General features: G+C 49.9%; 1 protein-coding gene across 1 annotated transcript in view; it reads left to right on the top strand.

The window, feature by feature from the left end:
* The window catches only part of OMA1 (OMA1 zinc metallopeptidase), a 34,243-nt gene extending 17,255 nt beyond the window's left edge, over positions 1-16,988 (top strand). Inside the window, exons 7-9 of the mRNA XM_038753112.1 lie at positions 1,038-1,112; positions 4,673-4,822; positions 16,656-16,988. Coding sequence (XP_038609040.1) covers positions 1,038-1,112; positions 4,673-4,822; positions 16,656-16,868 — 438 coding nt within the window. The 3' untranslated portion in view covers positions 16,869-16,988. The remainder of the gene's footprint in view (positions 1-1,037; positions 1,113-4,672; positions 4,823-16,655) is intronic.
* The last annotated feature ends 6,373 nt before the right edge of the window (positions 16,989-23,361 follow it).

The following is a 23,361-nucleotide window of genomic DNA, read 5'->3' as shown; positions in this document are numbered from 1 at the left end:
TACTTATCATTAGAGAAGCAGCGTGGCTCAGCGGAAAGAGCCCGGGCTTGGGAGTCAGAGGTCGTGGGTTCTAATCCCGGCTCTGCCGCTTGTCTGCTGTGGGCAAGTCACTTCGCTTCTCTGGGCCTCAGTGACCTCATCTGGAAAATGGGGATGGAGACTGTGAGCCCCACATGGGACAACTGGATCACCTTGTATCTACCCCAGTGCTTAGAGTATAGTGCTCTGCACACAGTAAGCGCTCAATAAATACGATTGATTGATTGATTAGAACAGTGCTTGGCACATGGTGAGCGCTTAACATATACCATCACTGTTGTTATTCTCTGTGCCTAAGTGACTTTATCTGTAAAACTGCGGGGGAAGACTGTGAGCCCCACGTGGGACAACCTGATCACCTTGTATCTATCCCAGCGCTTAGAACAGTGCTTGGCACATGGTAAGCGCATAACAAATACCATTATTATTATTATTCTCTGTGCCTAAGTGACCTTATCTGTAAAATGGGGGTGAAGACTGTGAGCCCCACGTGGGACAACCTGATCACCTTGTATCTACCCCAGCACTCAGAACAGTGCTTGGCACATGGTGAGCGCTTAACAAATACCATCATTATTATTATTCTCTGTGCCTAAGTGACCTTATCTGTAAAATGGGGGTGAAGACTGTGAGCCCCCCGTGGGACAACCTGATCACCTTGTATCTCCCCCAGTGCTTAGAACAGTGCTTGGCACATGGTGAGCGCTTAACAAATACCATCATTATTATTATTCTCTGTGCCTAAGTGACCTTATCTGTAAAATGGGGGTGAAGACTGTGAGCCCCAGGTGGGACAACCTGATCACCTTGTATCTACCCCAGCGCTCAGAACAGTGCTTGGCACGTGGTAAGCGCTTAACAAATACCATTATTATTATTCTTGTTAATATTATCATTCCTCCTGGAGCAGCCCAGAGCGGGGTCTGGAGGCGGTGGGGTACGGGCGCGGGGAGAAGGATGACGGGCCCTGACCTCCCTGCCTCTCTCGCCCGCCCCAGTACATGTTTGAGCGGCCATACAGCAGGACGTTGGAAGCGGAAGCCGACAGGGTGGGGCTGCAGCTCGCGGCAAAGGTCAGCTGGGCCGGACCGTGACCGGGCCGGGCGGCGACTATGGGGTGGGCACAGGGGGTGGGCCGCAGCCTGGCTTAGCAGAAAGTCTTTTAGACTGTGAGCCCACTCTTGGGTAGGGACCGTCTCTATATATTGCCAACTTGTACTTCCCGAGCGCTTAGTACAGTGCTCTGCTCACGGTAAGCGCTCAATAAAGACGATTGATTGATGGATTGAAAGAGCCCGGGCTTGGGAGTCAGAGGTCAAGTGTTCTAAAGCCACCTGTCGGCTGCGTGACTTTGGACAAGTCACTTCACTCCTCTGGGCCTCAGTTCCCTCATCTGTCAAATGGGGATGAAGACTGGGAGCCCCACGGGGGACAACCTGATTATCGTGTATCTACGCCAGCGCTTAGAACAGTGCTTGGCACAGCGCTTAACAAATGCCACCTTTATTAATATTATTATTGCTGAGAAGCAGCGTGGCTCAGTGGAAAGAGCACAGGCTTTGGAGTCAGAGGTCATGGGTTCAAATCCCGGCTCTGCCAATTGTCAGCTGTGTGACTTTGGGCAAGTCACTTCACTTCTCTGGGCCTCAGTGACCTTACCTGTAAAATGGGGATGAAGACTGGGAGCCCCACATGGGGCAACCTGATCACCTTGTAATTTCCCCAGCACTTAGAGCAGTGCTTTGCACATAGTAAGCGCTTAATAAATGCCATCATTATTATTATTATTATTGTTAGCATGACCAGACTGGATGTTAAGGGTGGGCCGGAGCATGACAGGGCTGGGTAGAGAGGGTGGGCCGGGTGCGGTGGGGTGTTCCCTACCACCTTCTTTTTTTTTCCCAGTGGTTTTTGTTAAGTGACTACTATGTGCCAAGCACTGCACTAAGCACTGGGGTAGATCATAATCATAATCATCATAATAATAACAATAATAATAATAATGATGTCATTTGTTAAGCGCTTACTATATGCAAAGCACTGTTCTAAGCACTGGGGAGGATACAATAATAATAATAATAATAATAATGGCATTTATTAAGCACTTACTATGTGCAAAGCACTGTTCTAAGCGCTGGGGAGGTTACAAGGAGATCAGGTTGTCCCATGGGGGTCTCACAGTTTTAATCCCCATTTTTACAGATCAGGTAACTGAGGCCCAGAGAAGTCAAGTGACTTGCCCAAAGTCACCCAGCTGACAACTGGTGGAGCCGGGATTCGAACCCATGACCCCTGACTCCAAAGCCCAGGCTCTTTCCACTGAGCCACGCTGCTTCCCCTAAGGAAGGTGATCAGATTGTCCCACATGGGGCTCACAGTCTTCATCCTCATTTTCCAGATGGGGGAACTGAGGCCCAGAGAAGTGAAGTGACTTGCCCAAAGTCACACAGCGGACAATTGGCAGAGCTGGGATTTGACCGCATGACCTCTGACTCCCAATGCTTTGCACCTAGTAAGCGCTTAATAAATGCCATCATTATAGTTATTTCCATGGAGCCACGCGTAGATACAAGCTAATCAGGTCAGGCTCCGTCCCTGACCCACACGGGCCTTCCAGTCTAAGGGGAAAGGAGAGAGGGTGTTGAATCCCCAATTTGTAGATGAGGAAACTGAGGCCCAGAGACTCGCCCAAGGCTCGCCCAAGGTCCCACGGCAGGCAAGTGGCAGAGCAGGGATCAGGACCCAGGTTCTCTGACTCCCAGCCTGGGCTCTTTCCCCTAGTCTGTAATGCTTCCTCCCTTCAAGGCCCTGCTGAGAGCTCACCTCCTCCAGGAGGCCTTCCCAGACTGAGCCCCTTCCTTCCTCTCCCCCTCGTCCCCCTCTCCATCCCCCCATCTTACCTCCCTCCCTTCCCCACAGCACCTGTATATATGGATATATGGTTGTACATATTTTTTTTACTCTATTTATTTATTTAATTTATTTGTACATATCTATTCTATTTATTTTATTTTGTTAGTATGTTTGGTTTTGTTCTCTGTCTCCCCCTTTTAGACTGTGAGCCCACTGTTGGGTAGGGACCGTCTCTATATGTTGCCAACTTGTACTTCCCAAGAGCTTAGTACAGTGCTCTGCACATAGTAAGCGCTCAATAAATACGATTGATGATGATGATGCTTCTTAGTACAGTGCTCCGCACATGGGAAGCGCGCTTTAAATACGACTGAATGAACGAATGCTTCTCTGGACCAGGATCACAATTAATAATAATTGCAGTAGTTGATAAGATTTATTGTATGCCAAGCACTGTGCTAAGCGCTGGCGTGGATACGTGATCCTCAGGGCCCACATGGGGCTCACAGTCTTAACTAGGTGAGAAAACAGGGATTGAAACTCAGAGGATCTGAGTTCTAGTTATTCATTCGTTCAGCTGTATTTATTGAGCGCTTACTGTGTGCTGAGGATCCGAGTTCTAGTTATTCATGCGTTCAGCTGTATTTATTGAGCGCTTACTGTGTGCTGAGGATCCGAGTTCTAGTTATTCATGCGTTCAGCTGTATTTATTGAGCGCTTACTGTGTGCTGAGCACTGTACTAAGCGCTTGGGAAAGTACATCGAAACAATAAACGGTGACATTCCCTGCCCACGACGAGCTTACAGTCTAGAGGCGGGGAGACAGACATTAATGGAAATAAATAAAATTACAGATATGGACTTAAGTGCTTTGGGGCTGGGAGGCGGGGAGAGGAAAGGGAGTCCTGGCTCTGCCACTCACCTGCTGATTAGCTTGGGTCTATTCCATCATCAGTCGTATTTATTGAGCGCTTACTGTGTGCAGAGCACTGTACTAAGCGCTTGGTATGGTCCCTCTGGGAGTCAGAAGGATGTGGGTTCTAATCCCGGCTCCACCGCTTGTCCGCTGTGTGACCCTGGGCAAGTCGCTTCACTTCTCTCGGCCTCAGTTCCCTCATCTGTAAAATTCATTCATTCATTCATTCATATTTATTGAGCGCTTACTGTGTGCAGAGCACTGTACTAAGCGCTTGGGAATTACAAGTTGGCAACATATAGAGACGGTCCCTACCCAACAGCGGGCTCACAGTCTAGAAGGGGAAGTAAGCGCTTAACAAATGCCATCATTACTATCATTCTTATTATTACATTTCAGCGCTTAGAACAGTGCTTGGCACATAGTAAGCGCTTAACAAATGCCATCATTATTATTATTACATTTCAGCGCCTAAAACAGTGGCTGGCACATAGTAAGTGCTTAACAAATGCCATCATCATTATTATTATATTTCAGCGCTTAGAACAGTGGTTGGCACATAGTAAGCGCTTAACAAATGCCATCGTTGTTATCATTATTATTATTACATTTCAGCGTGGGGAGGAAGACCGTGAGCCCCGTGTGGGGCAAGGACTGTGTCCAGCCTGATTATCTTGTATCTACCCCGGCGCTTAGTACAGTGCCTGGCACGTAGTAAGCACTTGCCAAGTACCATTAAAAAAAAAAAAAAGGACGCCGGACAGGGATGCGGGGGAGGTCCGCGGTTGTCCGGCTGGTGTGGCGTCGCAGGGTGGGGGGGTTTGGTGGTCTGACGGGTGTCATGGTTGTCCCCGTGTCCTCCAGGCGTGTGTGGACGTGCGGGCAAGCTCGGTGTTCTGGCAACAGATGGAGCTGGCGACTGTGCTGCAGGGCGATGCCCGCCTCCCCCAGTGGCTATCGACCCACCCATCCCACGCCAACCGGGCACAACAGCTCGACGGGCTCATCCCCGAGGTCAGCGGGGCGCGGGGCGTGGGCACAAGACCTGAGTAGGCCCAGAACCAGGGCCTGGGAGGGCTAATAATAATAATAATAATAATAATAATAACATTTGTTAAGCGCTTACTATTTGCAAAGCACTGTTCTAAGCGCTGGGGAGGATATTTGCTATTGTATTTTGTTAATAATAATAATAATAATAATAATAACGGCATTTGTTAAGCGCTTACTATGTGCAAAGCACTGTTCTAAGCGCTGGGGGCATACAAGGTGATCAGGTTGTCCCACGCGGGACTCACCGTCTTAATCCCCGTTTTACAGATGAGGGAACTGAGGCTCAGAGAAGTGAAGTGACTTGCCCAAGGTCACACAGCAGACATGTGGCAGAGCCGGGATTCGAACCCATGACCTCTGACTCTAAAGGCTGGGCTCTTTCCACTGAGCTACGCTGATTCTCCACTGTTAATGATGTGCCTTCAGCCTTACTTCTATTTATTCTGATGCCGCCGGTCCACATGTTTTGTTTGGTCGTCTGTCTCCCCCTTCTAGACTGTGAGCCCGTTGTCGGGTAGGGACCGTCTCTAGGTGTCGCCGACTTGGACTTCCCAAGCGCTGAGCGCAGTGCTCTGCACACAGTAAGCGCTCAATAAATACAGTTGGATGAATGAATGAGCATAAGGTGATCAGGTTGTCCCATGGTGGGGGCTCACAGTCTTAATCCCCATTTTCCAGATGAGGTAACTGAAGCACAGAGAATAATAATAATAATAATGATGTCATTTATTAAGCGCTTACTATGTGCAAAGCACTGTTCTAAGCTCTGGGGGAGGTTACAAGGTGATCAGATTGTCCCACGTGGGGCTCACAGTCTTAATCCCCATTTTCCAGATGAGGGAACTGAAGCACAGAGAAGTGAAGTGACTTGCCCAAAGTCACACAGCTGACAAGTGCGGAGCTGGGATTTGAATCAATCAATCAATCAATCAATCATATTTATTGAGCGCTTACTGTGTGCAGAGCACTGTACTAAGCGCTTGAGAAGTACAAGTTGGCAACATATAGAGACAGTCCCTACCCAACAGTGGGCTCACAGTCTAAAAACAGTGGGCTCACAGTCTAAAACCCAAGACCTCTGCAGTGTGACCTTGGCTAAGTCACTTCACTTCTCCGTGCCTCAGTTCCCTCATCTGGAAAATGGGGATGAAGACCGTGAGCCCCACGGGGGACAACCTGATCACCTTGTATCTACCCCAGCACTTAGAACAGTGCTTGGCATATAGTAAGCGCTTAAGAAATACCGTCATTATTATTATTCTCTGTGCCTCAGTTCCCTCATCTGTAAAATGGGGATTAAGACTTGGAGCCCCACGTGGGACAACCTGATCACCTTGTATCTCCCCAGTACTTAAAACAATGCTTGGCATGTAGTAAATGCTTAACAAATAGCACCATTATTACTATTATGTGAGGAGGGAGGGCGTTCCAAGCTGGAGGTGGGATGTGGGCGAGAAAGACGAGATGGGGGCCCAGGGAGAAGGTTGGCATTTGGGGAGCGGAGTGCGCGGGCTGGGCTGTAGTAGACGAGTGGAGTGTGCAAACTGGGCTGTAGTAGACGAGCAGCGAGGAGAGGTAGGAGGGGGCGAGGGGTAGATACAAGATCATCAGGTCAGACAGAGTCCCTACCCCCGTGGAAGGGAGTACGGGTATTAAATCCCCATTTGACAAAGGAGGAAACTGAGGCCCAGAACCGGAAGTCGAGTCCCCCGAGGTCACCCAGAAGGTCAGTGACAGAGACCCTACTGAGAGCTCACCTCCTCCAGGAGGCCTTCCCAGCCCGAGCCCCCCTTTCCCTCTGCTCCTCCTCCCCTCCCCATCGCCCCGACTCCCTCCATCTGGCTCTACCCCCCCTTCCCCGCCCCACAGCACTTGTGTATATTTGTACATATTTATTATTCTATTTATTTTATTCATGATGTGTATAGATTTATAATTCTGTTTAGCTATTTTGATGCTATTGATTCCTGTCTACTTGTTTTGTTTTGTTGTCTGTCTCCCCCTTCTAGACTGTGAGCCCGTTGTTGGGTAGGAGCCGTCTCTATCTGTTGCCGACTTGTACTTCCCAAGCGCTTAGCCCAGTGCTCTGCGCACAGTAAGCGCTCAATAAAGACGATTGAATGAATGAATGAATTCAGTCGTATTTATTGAGCGCTTACTGTGAGCAGAGCACTGGACTAAGCGCTTGGGAAGTGCAAGTTGGCAACAAAAAGAGACCCCAGCAACGGGCTCACAGTCTAAAAGGGGGAGAACGAATGAATAATAATAATAATAATGATGGCATTTATTCATTTATTCAATCATATTTATTGAGTGCTTACTGTGTGCAGAGCACTGTACTAAGTGCTTGGGAAGTACAAGTCAGCAACATATAGAGATGGTTCCTACCCAACAATGAGCTCTAAGTGCTTACTATGTGCAAAGCACTGTTCTAAGCGCAGGGGAGGTAACAAGAAGGTGATCAGGTTGTCCCCCGTGGGGCTCACAGTCTTCATCCCCATTTTACAGATGAGGGAACTGAGGCCCAGAGCAGTGAAGTGACTTGCCCAAAGTCACCCAGCTGACAATTGGCGGAGCCGGGATCTGAACCCATGACCTCTGAGTCCAAAGCCCGGGCTCTTTCCATTGAGCCACACTGCTTGACCAGGTCCTCCGGCTCCCAGCCCCAGGCTCTCTCCGCTAGACCACCCTGCCTCCCTCCCGGAAACAGGGACCAAGAATGAAAGATTTTTTGAACTGTCTTTTCTGGGTGAACGCAGGGAAGCAAGATCCTCCATTTTCTTTCGCACCCTAGTCCGGCCCGAGGCACCCGGGAGATGCTAACAGCCTGGCGCTTGGCGCGAAACCTTAATGAGACTGTGAGCCCATTGTTGGGTAGACTATTATTCTATTTATTTTATTTTGTTAATATGTTTTGTTTTGTTGTCTGTCTCCCCCTTCTAGACTGTGAGCCCACTGTTGGGTAGGGACCATCTCTATATATTGCCAATTTGTACTTCCAAAGCGCTTAGTACTGCGCACAGTAAGCTCTCAATAAATGTGATTGAATGAGGGAATGAATGGTCCTTGCAAGTCCGACCAAACCCATTAAAGAAGAAACCCATCGTAGAAGCAGTGTGGTTCAGTGCAAAGAGCCCGGGCTTGGAGTCAGATATGTATATATGTTTGTACATATTTATTACTCTATTTATTTATTTACTTTACTTGTACATATCTATTCTATTTATTTTATTTTGTTAGTATGTTTGGTTTTGTTCTCTGTCTCCCCCTTTTAGAATGTGAGCCCACTGTTGGGTAGGGACTGTCTCTATGTGTTGCCAATTTGTACTTCCCAAGCGCTTAGTACAGTGCTCTGCACATAGTAAGCGCTCAATAAATACGATTGATGATGATGATGATGTTTTGTTTTGTTGTCTGTCTCCCCCTTCTAGACTGTGAGCCCGCTGTTGGGTAGGGACCGGCTCTACATGCTGCCGACTTCTACTTCCCAAGCGCTTAGTACAGTGCTCTGCACACAGTAAGCGCTCAATAAATACGATTGAATGAATGAATGAATGAAAGGTCATGGGTTCTAATTGCAGCCCTGCCACTTAGCAGCTGGGTGACTCTGGGCAAGTCGCTTCACTTCTCTGGGCCTCAGGTACCTCATCTGGAAAATGGGGATGAAGACTGTGAGCCCCACGGGGGACAACCTGATCACCTTGTATCTACACCAGCGCTTAGAACAGGGTTTGACACATAGTAAGTGCTTGACAAATACCAACACTATTATTATTATTATTATTATTATTATTATTATTATTATTATTATTATTATTATTAAAGGGAGAGGGAAGGGCGGTGGCTAAGCCCAAGTTAACAGGGCAGCAGATGTTCAAAAACCAGTTAATTGCCAGATTAATATTTAATCGAGCTGAATTGGCATGGATTTGTGTCTGTCCTGTGAGCCGGGAGGACGGACGGAAGAGAAGGTCTGTCGTGGGTGCAAATTGTGACTTGAAAGGATGATGGCAAGTGTAAACACACACATGCACACATTCCTCTCTCTCTCTCTCCCGCTAGTTCTGTTGCTTGGTCAATCAATCAACGGTATTTATTGAGCACTTACTATGCACAGAGCACTGTACTAAACCCTCACTCACGTCCTTCCTCTGGCCTCCCTCCTCAAATCCAACAGGCAATGACTCCCCACCCCGCCCCTTCAAAGTCCTACAGAAGCAGCGTGGGTCAGTGGAAAGAGCTGGGCTTTGGAGTCAGAGGTCATGGGTTCAAATCCCGGCTCCGCCACTTGTCAGCTGGGTGACTTTGGGAAAGTCACTTCACTTCTCTGGGCCTCAGTTACCTCATCTGGAAAATGGGGATGAAGACTGTGAGCCCCACGGGGGACAACCTGATCACCTTGTAACCTCCCCAGCGCTTAGAACAGTGGTTTGCACATAGTAAGCGCTTAATAAATGCTGTTATTATAGAAGCAGCATGGCAGAGCGGATAGTGCCCGGGCTTGGGAGTCGGAAGGCCGTGGTTCTAATCCCGGCTCCGCCACTTGTCTGCTGGGTGACCTTGGGCAAGTCACTTCACTTCCCCCGCGCCTCAGTTCCCTCATCTGGAAAATGGGGATGGAGACTGTGAGCCCCACGTGGGACAGAGACTTGGTCCAACCTAATTTTAGACTGTGAGCCCACTGTTGGGTAGGGACTGTCTCTATGTGTTGCCAATTTGTACATCCCAAGTGCTCAGTACAGTGCTCTGCACACAGTAAGCGCTCAATAAATATGATTGATGATGATGATGATGATTTGCTTGTGTCCACTCCATCGCTTAGTATAGTGCCTGGGACATAGTAAGTGCTTAAGAAATGCCGCAGTCATTAGTATTATTATCATAAGCGCCGTGGGGTTGGGGATGGGGCGAATTATCAACTGTCCGAAGGTCACAGATAGGAGAGCGTAGAGGACGCCAAAGGGAGAGGGAGCCGGTGGGGGAAGAGGGCTTCGGTCTGATGTTTGCGGTGCCTGGCCCTGTTTTCGCGTCTGCATCCTTGTCTGAGGTGGTTTCTTGTGGAGACTCTCACAATTTCCCACCCCTGCTAGGGGAAAAAAGCCTGATTTTGAGGGATTGCTCGGTGGGCATCTGTCCGTCCATCCCCGGACTTGTAGCGGGACTTGCTCCTTCATTCATCCTGTTGCCGAATTGTACTTTCCAAGAGCTTAGTACAGTGCTGTGCACACGGTAAGCGCTCAGTAAATACGATTGAATGAATTCATCCTCCCTCCCCTCCTCAGAGTGCTTAGGTATGTGCCTGTCATTTATTTATCTATCTATTTATATCTGTTAATGCCTGTCTCTCCCTCTGAGCTGTGAGCTTATTGTGGGCAGGAGTGGGTGCGTCGGTCGTTCTATCGTACTCTTCCGTGCGCTTAGTACGGCGCTCTGCACACAGTAAGTGCTCAGTAAATACGATTGAATGAATTCATCCTCCATCCCCTCCTCCGAGCGCTTAGGTATGTGCCTGTCATTTATTTATCCATCTATTTATATCTGTTAACGCCTGTCTCTCCCTCTGAGCTGTGAGCTTATTGTGGGCAGGAATGGGTGCGTCGGTCGTTCTATCGTACTCTTCCGTGCGCTTAGTACAGCGCTCTGCACACAGTAAGCGCTCAATAAATATGATTGAATGAATTCGTCCTCCCCTCCTCAGAGCGCTTAGGTATGTGCCTGTCATTTATTTATCCATCTACCTATTTCTGTTAATGTCTGTCTCTTCCTCTGGGCTGTGAGCTTATTGTGGGCAGGAATGGGTGCGTCGGTCGTTCTATCGTACTCTTCCATGCGCTTAGTACAGCGCTCTGCACACAGTAAGCGCTCAATAAATACGATTCAATGAATTCATCCTCCATCCCCTCCTCAGAGTGCTTAGGTATGTACCTGTCATTTATCCGTCTACTCATTTCTGTTAATGTCTGTCTCTCCCTCTAGGCTGTGTGAGCGTATTGTGGGCAGGAATGGGTGCGTCGGTCATTCTGTCATACTCTTCCGTGCGCTTAGTACAGTGCTCTGCACACAGTAAGCGCTCAATAAATACGATTCAATGAATTCATATTCATTTCTGTTAATGCCTGTCTCTCCCTCTAGGCTGTGTGAGCTTATTGTGGGCAGGAATGGGTGCGTCGGTCGTTCTATCGTACTCTTCCGTGCGCTTGGTACAGCGCTCTGCACACAGTAAGCGCTCAATAAATACAATTCAATGAATTCATACTCATTTCTGTTAATGTCTGTCTCTCCTTCTAGGCTGTGTGAGCTTATTGTGGGCAGGAATGGGTGCGTCGGTCGTTCTATCGTACTCTTCCGTGCGCTTGGTACAGCGCTCTGCACACAGTAAGCGCTCAACAAGGCCGAGCGAATGAAGGAACGAATGAACCGGCAGGGAGGCGGTGCAGGGTCAGATTCCCGCGGGGCCCGGGAATGGTTTCCCGATTCCCGAGGTGAGGCCGTGTTCTAGTCCCGCCAGCGGAGAGCATTCTGGAAGTCGAGGGAGGCGGGAAGGGCCAGTATTGTCAGGAGGCACATGCTGGTGTGGGACGCCATATTCCTGACCCCCGGCCTACAGGCTCCGAGGGGAGCATCACCGGTGGCTCGGGGCGACCGGAGGCGGACACCTGCCAGGACCCGAGCTCCGGGCGCCAGATGCCGGCACCTCCCGCCTCGACGGAGGACCACCGAGCCTGAAGCCGATGAGCCGCGGCGTTTTGCTGTTATTTACTTGGAACGATCTGTTAAATTTAGCCCCCGTCGGCGGCGTGTGCGTGCCGGTTGCCATAACGACACGGGTGCCAACTGGGGAGCAGATGGCTCCGTCAGCCTGTTGGCGTCGGGGGCCGGGACCGTTGTAAAATTAGCCTGCCCGCAGTGGCGGGCCGCTTCCGGCCCTCGGGGTCCCTGGCCCGGCCCCTGTCCCGGGTGCGGGGGGTCGAGGGCGGGGAGGGGTCACGGAGGCGACGGACGGACGGACGGCGTGAAGGCCCGCGTTCTTGGGTGGATGTCCGGAGGGAAGGCCGACCGAATGTGGGGATGCCCAGGTCAGCCAGAAACGGAGATCGCCGGGGTCCGGGGGGCGGATAATAATAATAACAATAATGATGATGGCATTTGTTAAGCGCTTACTATGTGCCAAGCCCTGTTCTAAGCTCTGGGGAGGCTACAAGGTGATTAGAAGTCCCACAGGGGGCTCACAGTCAATCCTCATTTTACAGATGAGGTAACGAAGGCCCAGAGAAGTGAAGTGACTTGCCCGAAGTCACACAGCTGATAATTGGCGGAGCCGGGATTTGAACCCATGACCACTGACTCCAAAGACCGGGCTCTTTCCACTGAGCCACGTTGGATCAATCAATCAATCGATCGTATTTATTGAGCGCTTACTGTGTGCAGAGCACTGGACTAAGCTCTTGGGAAGTACAAGTTGGCAACATATAGAGACGGTCCCTACCCAACAGTGGGCTATGCAGGGGGCGACCCTCCCCCCGGCCACCCCATAGAGGCGACGCGGCCCAAGCGTGGGGCCCGGGAACGGGAGCGCTCTGGGTTCGAGTCCCCGCTCTGCTGGGTGACCTCGGGGGAGTCTCTTCACCCCCTCTGGGCCTTCCATTTTCTCCTCCCTTTATGAGGCCGTGAGTGCGCGTGGGCAGGATTAGGGTACTTCTTTCTTCATCGGTCAATCAATCAATCAATCAATCGTATTTATTGAGCGCTTACTGTGTGCAGAGCACTGCACTAAGCGCTTGGGAAGTCCAAGTTGGCAACATATAGAGACAGTCCCTACCCAACAGTGGGCTCACAGTCTAAAAGGGGGAGACAGAGAACAAAACCAGACCTACTAACAAAATAAAATAAATAGAATAGATATGTACAAGTAAAATAAATAGAGTAATAAATATGTACAAACATATATGCATATATACAGGTGCTGTGGGGAAGGGAAGGAGGTAAGATGAGGGGGATGGAGAGGGGGACGAGGGGGAGAGGAAGGAAGGGGCTCAGTCTGGGAAGGCCTCCTGGAGGAGGTGAGCTCTCAGTAGGGCCTTGAAGTCCATCGATCATCACTCGCATTTATTGAGCACTTCCTGGGGCCTCCATTTTCTCCTCCCTTTTTTGATTACGTGAGCGCGTGTGGGAAGGATTAGGATACTTCTCTCTTCATCAATCAATCCATCTCTCGCATTTATTGAGCGCTTCCTACGTGCGGAGGTGGGGCTTCCTCAGCTCCTCTTGTACCTACCCGGTAGATGCTCAATAGCCCCGTCAACTTCTCAGCCAGAAATGTTTTTTGAGCACCTTGTTGTAGGCCGGAGGTAGCCCAGAGCCCCTGGCAGTAGCCCAGAGCAGCAAGCGGTGGGAGGAATCAAGCAGGGAACTTGGATCTGGCCACAAAGTGGCAGAGGGAGAGAGAGAGGAGGCAGAGTGTGTGTGAGTGTGTGTGTTGTGTATACGAGTGTGAGTGTGTGTGTTGTGTATACGAGCGTGGGTGTGTGTGTGTGTTTTCCTTCACTGGGAGAGCGTTCAGCCCGTGTGCGGGGGCGGCGGGGGGTCTGCAGACCCTCCCCCAGCCCCTGGGTTTCTCTTCCTTTCCCCAGCACAGCTGAGAGCATTCAATCATTCATTTAATCGTATTTATTGAGTGCTTCATTCATTCCTTCCTTCATTCATTCAATCGTTCATATTTATTGAGCGCTTCACTCATTCATTCATTCAATCGTGTTTATTGAGCGCTGACTGTGTGCAGAGCACTGGACTAAGCGCTTGGGAAGTCCAAGTTGGCAACGCATAGAGACGGTCCCTACCCAACAGCGGGCTCACAGTCTAGAAGGGGGAGACAGACAACAAAACAAAGCTTATTAACAAAATAAAATAAATAGAATAATTATCATCAATTGTATTTATTGAGCGCTTACTGTGTGCAGAGCACTGTACTAAGCACTTGGGAAGTGCAAGTTGGCAACGTATATATGCACAAATAAAATAAATAAATAGAGTAATAAATCCGCACAAACATATATACACATATACAGGTCTGTGGGGAGGGGGAATCAATCAATCGTATTTATTGAGCGCTTACTGTGTGCAGAGCACTGTACTAAGCACTTGGGAAGTGCAAGTTGGCAACATATATATGCACAAATAAAATAAATAGAGTAATAAATCCGCACAAGCATATATACATATATACAGGTCTGTGGGGAGGGAGAATCAATCAATCGTATTTATTGAGCGCTTACTGTGTGCAGAGCACTGGACTAAGCGCTTGGGAAGTACAAGTCGGCAACATCTAGAGACGGTCCCTACCCAACGGTGGGCTCCCAGTCTAGAAGGGGTGACAGAGAACAAAACCAAACATACTAACAAAATAAAATAAATAGAATAGATATGTACAAGTAAAATAAATAAATAAATAATAATTTATTTAATAAATTTAATATTCAATAATAAATGCATGAATGAATGAATGAATAAATAAATAAAGGAAGTAAGAGCACTGTACTAAGCGCTTGGGAAGTACAAGTTGGCAACATATAGAGACGGTCTCTACCCAACAGCGGGCTTCTCTAGAGAGCGGAGAGGAGCAGATGGCAGCGGTCGGGAGGAAGGGGAAGGCCGGGGAAACTGCTTGTGTCTGGGCGTCGTGGGTGTCAAGGGGCGCGGGAGGTCAAAGGTTGGGGGTCGGAGGCCGCGAGGCCTTGGCAGATCCCCCCCACCTACTCCGTGAGCTTCCAGTCTGCCTGGGGCTCTCCCAAGAGTGGCCTAGTGGCTAGAGACTGAGCCTGGGGGTCGCAAGGACCTGGGTTCTAATTCCGGCTCCGCCACTTGTCCGCTGGGTGACCCCGGGGAAGTCGCTTCACTTCTCTGGGCCTCAGTTTCCTCCTCTGTAAAATGGAATCCGATATCCGTTCTCCTTCCCCCTTAGACAGTGATCCCTGCATGGGACAGGGACTGTGTCCAATCTGATAATAATAATAATGATGATGATGGTATTTGTTAAGCGCTTACTGTGTGCGAAGCACTGTTCTAAGTGCTGGGGGGGGATACAAGGTGATCAGATTGTCCCACTTGGAGCTCACGGTCTTAATCCCTATTTTCCAGATCATCATCATCATCATCATCAATCGTATTTATTGAGCACTTACTGTGTGCAGAGCACTGTACTAAGCGCTTGGGAAGTACAAGTTGGCAACATACAGATGAGGGAAATGAGGCCCAGAGAATAATAATAATAATGATGATGGCATTTATTAAGCGCTTACTATGTGCAAAGCACTGTTCTAAGCGCTGGGGAGGTTACAAGGTGATCAGGTTGTCCCACAGGGGCACGCGCAGTGTTAATCCCCATTTTCCAGTTGAGGTAACTGAGGCCCAGAGAATAATAATAATAATAATGATGGCATTTATTAAGCACTTACTATGTGCAAAGCACTGCTCTAAGCACTGGGGAGGTTACAAGGTGATCAGGTTGTCCCACGGGGGGTTCACAGTCTTAATCCCCATTTTCCAGAAGAGGGAACTGAGGCCCAGGGAAGTGAAGTGACTTGTCCAAAGTCGCACAGCCGACAATTGGCAGAGACGGGATTTGAACCCATGACCTCTGACTCCCAAGCCCGGGCTCTTTCCACTGAGCCACGCTGCTTCTCTGACCGTATCTACCCCAGTGCTTAGCGTGGTGTTTGGCCCAGGGTGAGCGCTGAACAGATGCCGCCTTTGGTACGAGGATCTGCTTCTGTTGCATCTCCGCCAGTGCCTGTAATACAATGCTTGGCACAGAGTGCGAGCTTAACAAATGTCACGGTAATTAGGATTGGAAAAGGCAGGGCCGGGCACCCACGCTACCAGCTGCGTGCATGCAGACCCCCCACGCGCTCGTGAAGCAGCGTGGCCTAATGGTCAGAGCACAGGCCCGAGTGTCAGAAGGAGCTGGGTTCCAATCCCGGCTTCACCACTCATCCGCTGCGTGACCTTGGGCAGGTCACGCCGCATCTCCAGGCCTCAGTTCCCTCATCTGGAAAACGGGGGTGAAGACCGCGAGCCCCAGATTGGACGGGGGCCGTGCCCATCCTGATGGGCCTGCCTCCGCCCCAGTGCTCAGTTCAGCGCCTGGCACATAGTAAGCGCTTACCAAATGCCGGACAAGTGGACAAGCGGCAGAGCCGGGATTAGAATAAAAACAATAATAATAATGGTATTTAATAATAATAATGGCATTTATTAAGCGCTTACTATGTGCAAAGCCCTGTTCTAAGCGCTGGGGAGTTTACAAGGTGATCGGGTTGTCCCACGTGGGGCTCACAGTCTTAATCCCTATTTTACAGATGAGGGAACTGAGGCACAGAGAAGTTGTGACCTGCCCAAAGTCACACAGCTGACAAGTGGCAGAGGCGGGATTTGAACCCATGACCTCTGACTCCAAAGCCCGTGCTCTTTCCACTGAGCCACGCTGCTTCCCACTTATTTGGACTTATTATGTGGCAGGCACTGTACTAGATACAAGCAGATCGGGTCGGACACAGTCCCCGTCCCACTTGGGGCTCACTGTCTCAATTCCCAGAGTTGTTAATCAATCAATCGTATTTATTGAGTGCTTGCTGTGCGCAGAGCACTGTACTAAGCGCTTGGGAAGTCCAAGTTGGCAACATATAGAGACAGTCCCTACCCAACAGTGGGCTCACAGTCTAAAAGGGGGAACTCCGATGGTGCGCGCACTTTGCCGCCCTGACCGACGTCCATCTGCCCGTCTGTCCGTCTCCTTTAGGCCATCCACCTCCGGGAGAGCTGCGCGTGCCCCCCGCTGTCCGGGCCGGACCCCCGCCTCGTCTTCAGGCAGAGCGTGAAGCAGCTGCTGGACGCCCCCCAAGGAGCGGGAGCCCGGGAGCCGGGAAGGAGAGGGAAGGAGCTTCCCCCCGCACACAAGCCGGGACGCCCGGAGACCCCGGCTTGGCTCCCCGGAAATTCGCCGGCGGAATAAAAAGGAGTCATCCCTCGGGCCGGGGCCTCCAGTGTCCACCCTGAGGGAAAAAGGAGGCCACGGCCGTCGCCCCCCAACCCCAACCACCACCTCCACCACCTCCGCAATAAACGGAGAAGCGGTGCGGCCTAGCGGCTAGATCCCGGGCCTGGGAGCCGGAAGGATCTGGGTTCTAATCCCGGCTCCGCCACTCGTCGGCTGCGTGACCTTCGCTTCTCTGGGCCTCGGTTACCTCGTCCGTCAAACGGGGATGGAGACCGTGAGCCCCTCGTGGGACGGGGATTGGATCCGACCTGATCTGCTTGTCTCCACCCCGGGGCTTAGTACAGTGCCTGGCACGTAGTAAGGGCTTAACAAATACCCCCCTCATTATTATTATTCTAATCCTTCCTCCGCCATTTCTCTGCTGTGTGACCTTGGGCGAGCCACTTGGCTTCTCTGGGCCTCAGTTCCCTCCTCCGTAAAATGGGGATTGAGACAGTGAGCCCCCAGTGGGACGGGGACTGATTTGCTTGTATCCACCCCCACGCTTAGTACAGTGCCCGCCACATACCATTATTATTATTGTTATTATTCTCTTTATTCTAATCCCAGCTCTGCCACTTGTCTGCTGTGTGACCTCGGGTAAGTCGCTTCATTTCTCCGGGCCTCAGTTCCCTCATCTGGAAAATGGGGATGAAAACGGTGAGTCCCATGTGGGACAAGTATGCAACCTGACGACCTCGTGTCTACCCCAGCGCTTAGTAGTCAGTCAGTCATATTTACTGAGCGCTTATTGTGTCCTCAGCACTGTACTAAGTGCTGATTTGATTTTATCTACCCCAGCGCTTAATAGTCAGTCAGTCCTATTTATTGAGTGCTTATTTTGTCCTCAGCACTGTGCTAAGTGCTGATTTTATTTTATCTACCCTAGAGCTTAGTAGTCAGTCAGCCATATTTATTGAGCACTTATTGTGTCCTCAGCACTGTACTAAGCCCTGATTTGATTTTATCTACCCCAGCGCTTAGTAATCAGTCATATTTACTGAGCGCTTACTGTGTCCTCAGCACTGTACTAAGCGCTGATTTGATTTTATCTACCCCAGCGCTTAGTAGTCAGTCAGTCATATTTACTGAGCGCTTACTGTGTCCTCAGCACTGTACTAAGCCCTGATTTGATTTTATATACCCCAGCACTTAGTAGTCAGTCAGTCATATTTACTGAGTGCTTATTGTGTCCTCAGCACTGTACTAAGCCCTGATTTGATTTTACCCACCCCAGCGCTTAGTAGTCAGTCAGTCATATTTACTGAGCGCTTAATGTATCCTCAGCACTGTACTAAGCACTGATTTGATTTTTATCTCCCCCAGCGCTTAGTACAGTGCCAGGCACATAGTAAGCACTTAATAAATACCAGGAAAAAAAAGAGAGCCATCTCACTGTGTCAGTGCCCAAAGTGTGCAGAACGGCTCTGCAGTAGTGGAGTCATCGGGCAGGGTCAGTGCCCAAAAAGTGTTCATTCATTCATTCAATTGTATTTATTGAGCGCTTACTGTGTGCAGAGCACTGTACTAAGCGCTTGGGAAGTACAAGTTGTTCAAAACCCTCTGCAATAAAGGAGTGCCCAACAGAGTCTTGGGTTGCCTGGGGCTTTGTCGGAGGTGAGGGGGCGAGCACGGGCTGGGAGCCGGGACTCCAGGGTTTCAGGCCCGGCTCTGCCGTCGGCCTGCTGCTGTGCGACCTCGGCCAAGTCACTGCCCTCTCTGGGCTTCCGTCTCCTCTTCCGGGCATCCTGGGTATGAGGATAGATTGTGAGCCCGCCGTTGGGTAGGGACCGTCTCTATATGTTGCCAACTCGGACTTCCCAAGCGCTTAGTACAGTGCTCTGCACCCAGTAAGCGCTCAATAAATAGGATCGAATGAATGAATGAAAGGGGATTGTCGGTGGGATGTGGCGGGGGGTTCCGGGAGGATGGGGTCCGCCGGAGCGTGGTGTCAAAAAGCACGGTTGATCAGTCATGGGTATTTACTGAGCGCTTACTGAGTCTTTTAGACTGTGAGCCCACTGTTGGGTAGGGACTGTCTCTATATGTTGCCAACTTGGACTTCCCAAGCGCTTAGTACAGTGCTCTGCACACAGTAAGCGCTCAATAAATACGATTGATTGATTGATTATTATGTGCAGAGCTTGCGTGAGTGCCATACGACAGAAGGAGCAGCCCTGGCTAGAATGAGCTGACAACTTGGGAGTCCGAGGTCATGGGTTCGAGTCCCGGCCCTGCCACTTGTCTGCCGTGTGATCTTGGGTGAGTCACTTCACTTCTCTGGACCTCAGTGACCTCATTCATTCAGTCGTATTTATTGAGCGCTTACTGGGTGCAGAGCACTGTACTAAGCGCTTGGGTAGTACAAGTCGGCATCGTGTAGAGACGGTCCCTACCCAACAACGGGCTCACAGTCTACAAGGGGGAGACAGGCAACAAAACAAAACATGTGGACAGGTGTCAAGTCATCAGAATAATTTTAATAATAATTATAATAGAATTATTCTATTTAATTTATTATTCTATTATTCTATTTAAATAAATAGAATTTATTTAATTCTATTTAATAATAGAATTAAAAGCTAGATGCACATCATTAACAAAATAAATAGTAAATAAAATAAATTTACAAATTAACAAATTACAAATTAAAATTAAATTAAAATTACAAATTAACAAAATAAATAGTAACATGGGGATGGGGACTGTGAGCCCCACGTGGGACAGGGACTGTGTCCAACCCCATTTACTTGTATCCACCCCAGTGCTTAATACAGTGCTTGGCACATAGTAAGTGCTTAAATACTTCGTGCCTCAGTTCCCTCATCTGTAAAATGGGGATTGAGAAGGTGAGCCCAAATGGGACGGGGACTGTGTTCAATCCGATTGGCTTGTATCCATCCCAGTGCTTAGTACAGTGCTTGGCACATAGTAAGTGCTTAACAAATACTTTGTGCCTCAGTTCCCTCATCTGTAAAATGGGGATTGAAAAGGAGAGCCCAAATGGGAGGGGGACTGTATCCAATCCGATTGGCTTGTATCCACCCCAGTGCTTAGTACAGTGCTTGGCACATAGTAAGTGCTTAGCAAATACTTTGTGCCTCAGTTCCCTCATCTGTAAAATGGGGATTGAGAAGGAGAGCCCAAATAGGACGGGGACTGTGTCCAATCCGATTGGCTTGTATCCATCCCAGTGCTTAGTACAGTGCTTGACACATAATAATAATAATAATGGCATTTATTAAGCGCTTACTATGTGCAAAGCACTGTTCTAAGCGCTGGAATGATGATGGCATTTATTGAGCGCTTACTATGTGCCAAGCACTGTTCTAAGTGCTGGGAAGGTTACAAGGCGATCAGGTTGTCCCACAGGGGGCTCACAGGCTTAACCCCCATTGTACAGATGAGGGAACTGAGGCCCAGAGAAGTGAAGTGACTTGCCCAAAGTCACACAGCTGACAATTGGCAGAGCCGGGATTCGAACCCATGACCTCTGACTCCAGAACCCGGGCTCTTTCCACTGAGCCATGCTGCCCTTCTTAGCAAATAGCAAATACTTTGTGCCTCAGTTCCCTCATCTGTAAAATGGGAATTGAGACGGTGAGCCCCATGTGGGATGGGGATTGGCTTGTATCCATCCCAGCACTTAGTACAGTGAAGCAGCGTGGCTCACGAGAAGCAGCGTGGCTCAGTGGAAAGCGCCCGGGCTTGGGAGTCAGAGGTCATGGGTTCTAATCCCGACCCCGCCACTGGTCAGTTGTGTGACTTTGTGCAAGTCACTTCTCTGTGCCTCAGTTCCCTCATCTGTAAAATGGGGATGAAGACTGTGAGCCCCACGGGGGACAACCTGATCACCTTGTACCCCCCCAGTGCTTAGAACAGTGCTTGGCACAAAGTAAGCGCTTAACAAACGCCATTATTATTATTATTACAGTGGCTGGCACAGAGTAAGCGCTTAGTACGGTGCCTGGCACAGAATAAGCACTTAACAAATACCACAATTATTGTTATTACTGGGCACGCACTGTGTGCGGAGCACTGTATTGGACACGTACCATCTGCAGAGTGCTGTGCTGGACACCTGCCGGGTGCAGAGCACTGGGCCTCTCTAGGCCCGGCCCCTGAGCTGGTGTGCCCTTCCCTGGGTGCGTGTGCGCACACGCTCACACACACATTCATTCATTCATTCAATCATATTTATTGAGCGCTTACTGTGTCTAGAGCACTGTACTAAGCGCTTGGGAAGTACAAGTTGGCAACACAACCCCCAGGGAGCCCATTCTCCCGCTCACCCCTCAGCGGGGTGTCCCCGGTAATAAGAATAATAATAATAATAATAATGGCACTCGTTAAGCGCTTACTATGTGCAGAGCACTGTTCTAAGCGCTGGATTAGACACGCACAGACGCACACAGACACGCACACGCAGGCCGCGTGGCTCGGGCGCCCGCAGAGGCCCAGGGCCGTGGGCTAAGCGGCCGGTTACTAAGGTAACCACATGTGTCAGGCCGGAGCCACCAGCGGAGGACGGTGATTTATTTAGCCCGAGAAAGGTTCGTCATTTTAAGCTTTCCTCCCACCAAATTGGTTTTTGATTACCTTCCTCCCGACGGCGTCGCCTCGGGGAGCTGGGGGAGACGCGTGGACACGGACACGCGTGTACCAACCCCCGTGCACGCAGAGGCTGGTCATCGTCGCGGCGGGCGCCCTGCCTCGGTTCCCCTGCCGCCGTCCCTCTCCACGCAGGGGCTGGGGAGGATTCAGCCCATCGATCAATCCATTTTAATTAATAATAATATTGGGTAAGCGCTTACTATGTGCCAGGCGCTGTACTAAGCGCTGGGGTGGATGCAAGCCAATCGGGTGGGACACGGTCACAGTCTCAATCCCCGTTTTGCGGATGAGGGAACTGAGGCACGGGGAATAATAGTAATAATGATGATGGTATTTGTGAAGCGCTTACTGTGGGCCAGGCACTGTACTAAGCGCCAGGGCGGATACAAGCAATCAAGTTGGACGCAGTCCCTGTCCCACGTGGGGCTCACGGTCTTCGTCCCCATTTTACAGGTGAGGGAACTGAGGCACAGAGAATAATAATAATGATGATGATGATATTTGTTAAGTGCTTACTATGTGTCAAGCACTGTTCTAAACACTGGGGAAGATAATGCGAGATAATCAGGTAGGACACAGTCCCAGTTTCCCGTGGGGCTCACAGTCTTACTTCCCATTTTACAGATGAGGGAACTGAGGCACAGAGCAATCAATCAATCGTATTTATTGAGCGCTTACTGTGTGCAGAGCACTGTACTAAGCACTTGGGAAGTACAGGTTGGCAACAGCAGTGAAGCGCCTTGCCCAAGGTCACACAGCAGACAAGTAACAGAGTCAGGATTAGAACCCACGACCTTCCGACTTCCAGGCCCGGGCTCTAGCCACTATGCCATGCTGCTTTCCTTTATTGAGCACTTACCATGCGCCAAGCACTGTACTGAGCACTTGGGAGAGGACAACAGGATAGAGTGGGGAGGTAGAGAGGGCCCCGTCCCAGGTGGAAAGATTGGGGGCCAAGACGGCCGAGGTGACAGAGGGGGAGTCCAAACTATTGGCACGCACAGCCCCCGTGCTAGAAGCAGCGTGGCTTAGTGGGTAGAGCCTGGGCCTGGGTTCTAATCCCGGCTCCGTCACTTGTCCGTCATGTGACCTTAGTCAAGTCACTTCACTTCTTTTTTTTTATGGTACTGGCTAAGCACTTACTATGTGCCGGGCACTGTTCTAAGCACCGGGCTAGATACAAGATTTTCAAGTTGGACACAGTCCCTGTCCCACATGGGACGCCAAGCCCTAATCCCCATTTTAAAAGTGAGGTAACTGAGGCACAAAGAAGTAATAATACCAATGATGGTATTTGTTAAGCGCTTACTATGTGCCAAGCACTGTTCTAAGCGCTGGGGGGGGGGTGGGGGATACAAGGTCATCAGGTTGTCCCAAGTGGGGCTCACAGTCTTCATCCCCACTTTACAGATGAGGGAACTGAGTCACAAAGAAGTGAAGTGACTTGCCCAAGGTCACACAGCAAAGTGGCAGAGCCGGGATTTAGGACCCATGACCTTCTGACTCCCAAATCCAGGCTCTTGCTGCTAAGCCATGCTCTCTGGACCCCAGTTTCCTCATCTGTTAAATCATCAATCGTATTTATTGAGCACTTACTGTGTGCAGAGCACTGTACTAAACGCTTGGGAAGTACAAATTGGCAACATATAGAGACAGTCCCTGCCCAACAGTGGACTCACAGTCTAAAATCCCCATCTGTTAAACGGGGATTAAACCTGGGAGCCCCATGTGGGCTCTGGACCCTGATTATCTTCTATCCACCCCAGTGCTTAGAACAGTGCATGGCATAGAGTAAACGCTTAACAGATACCAAAAAACCCCTCCAAAAAACAAAACCCCCTTTTTTTATTCTAAA

The sequence above is a fragment of the Tachyglossus aculeatus genome, chromosome 10 (genome assembly GCF_015852505.1).
Source record: "Tachyglossus aculeatus isolate mTacAcu1 chromosome 10, mTacAcu1.pri, whole genome shotgun sequence".
Taxonomy (NCBI): domain Eukaryota; kingdom Metazoa; phylum Chordata; class Mammalia; order Monotremata; family Tachyglossidae; genus Tachyglossus; species Tachyglossus aculeatus.
The sequence above is the reverse complement of the archived record's forward strand: the minus strand, read 5'-3'. Positions and strand labels throughout refer to the sequence as shown.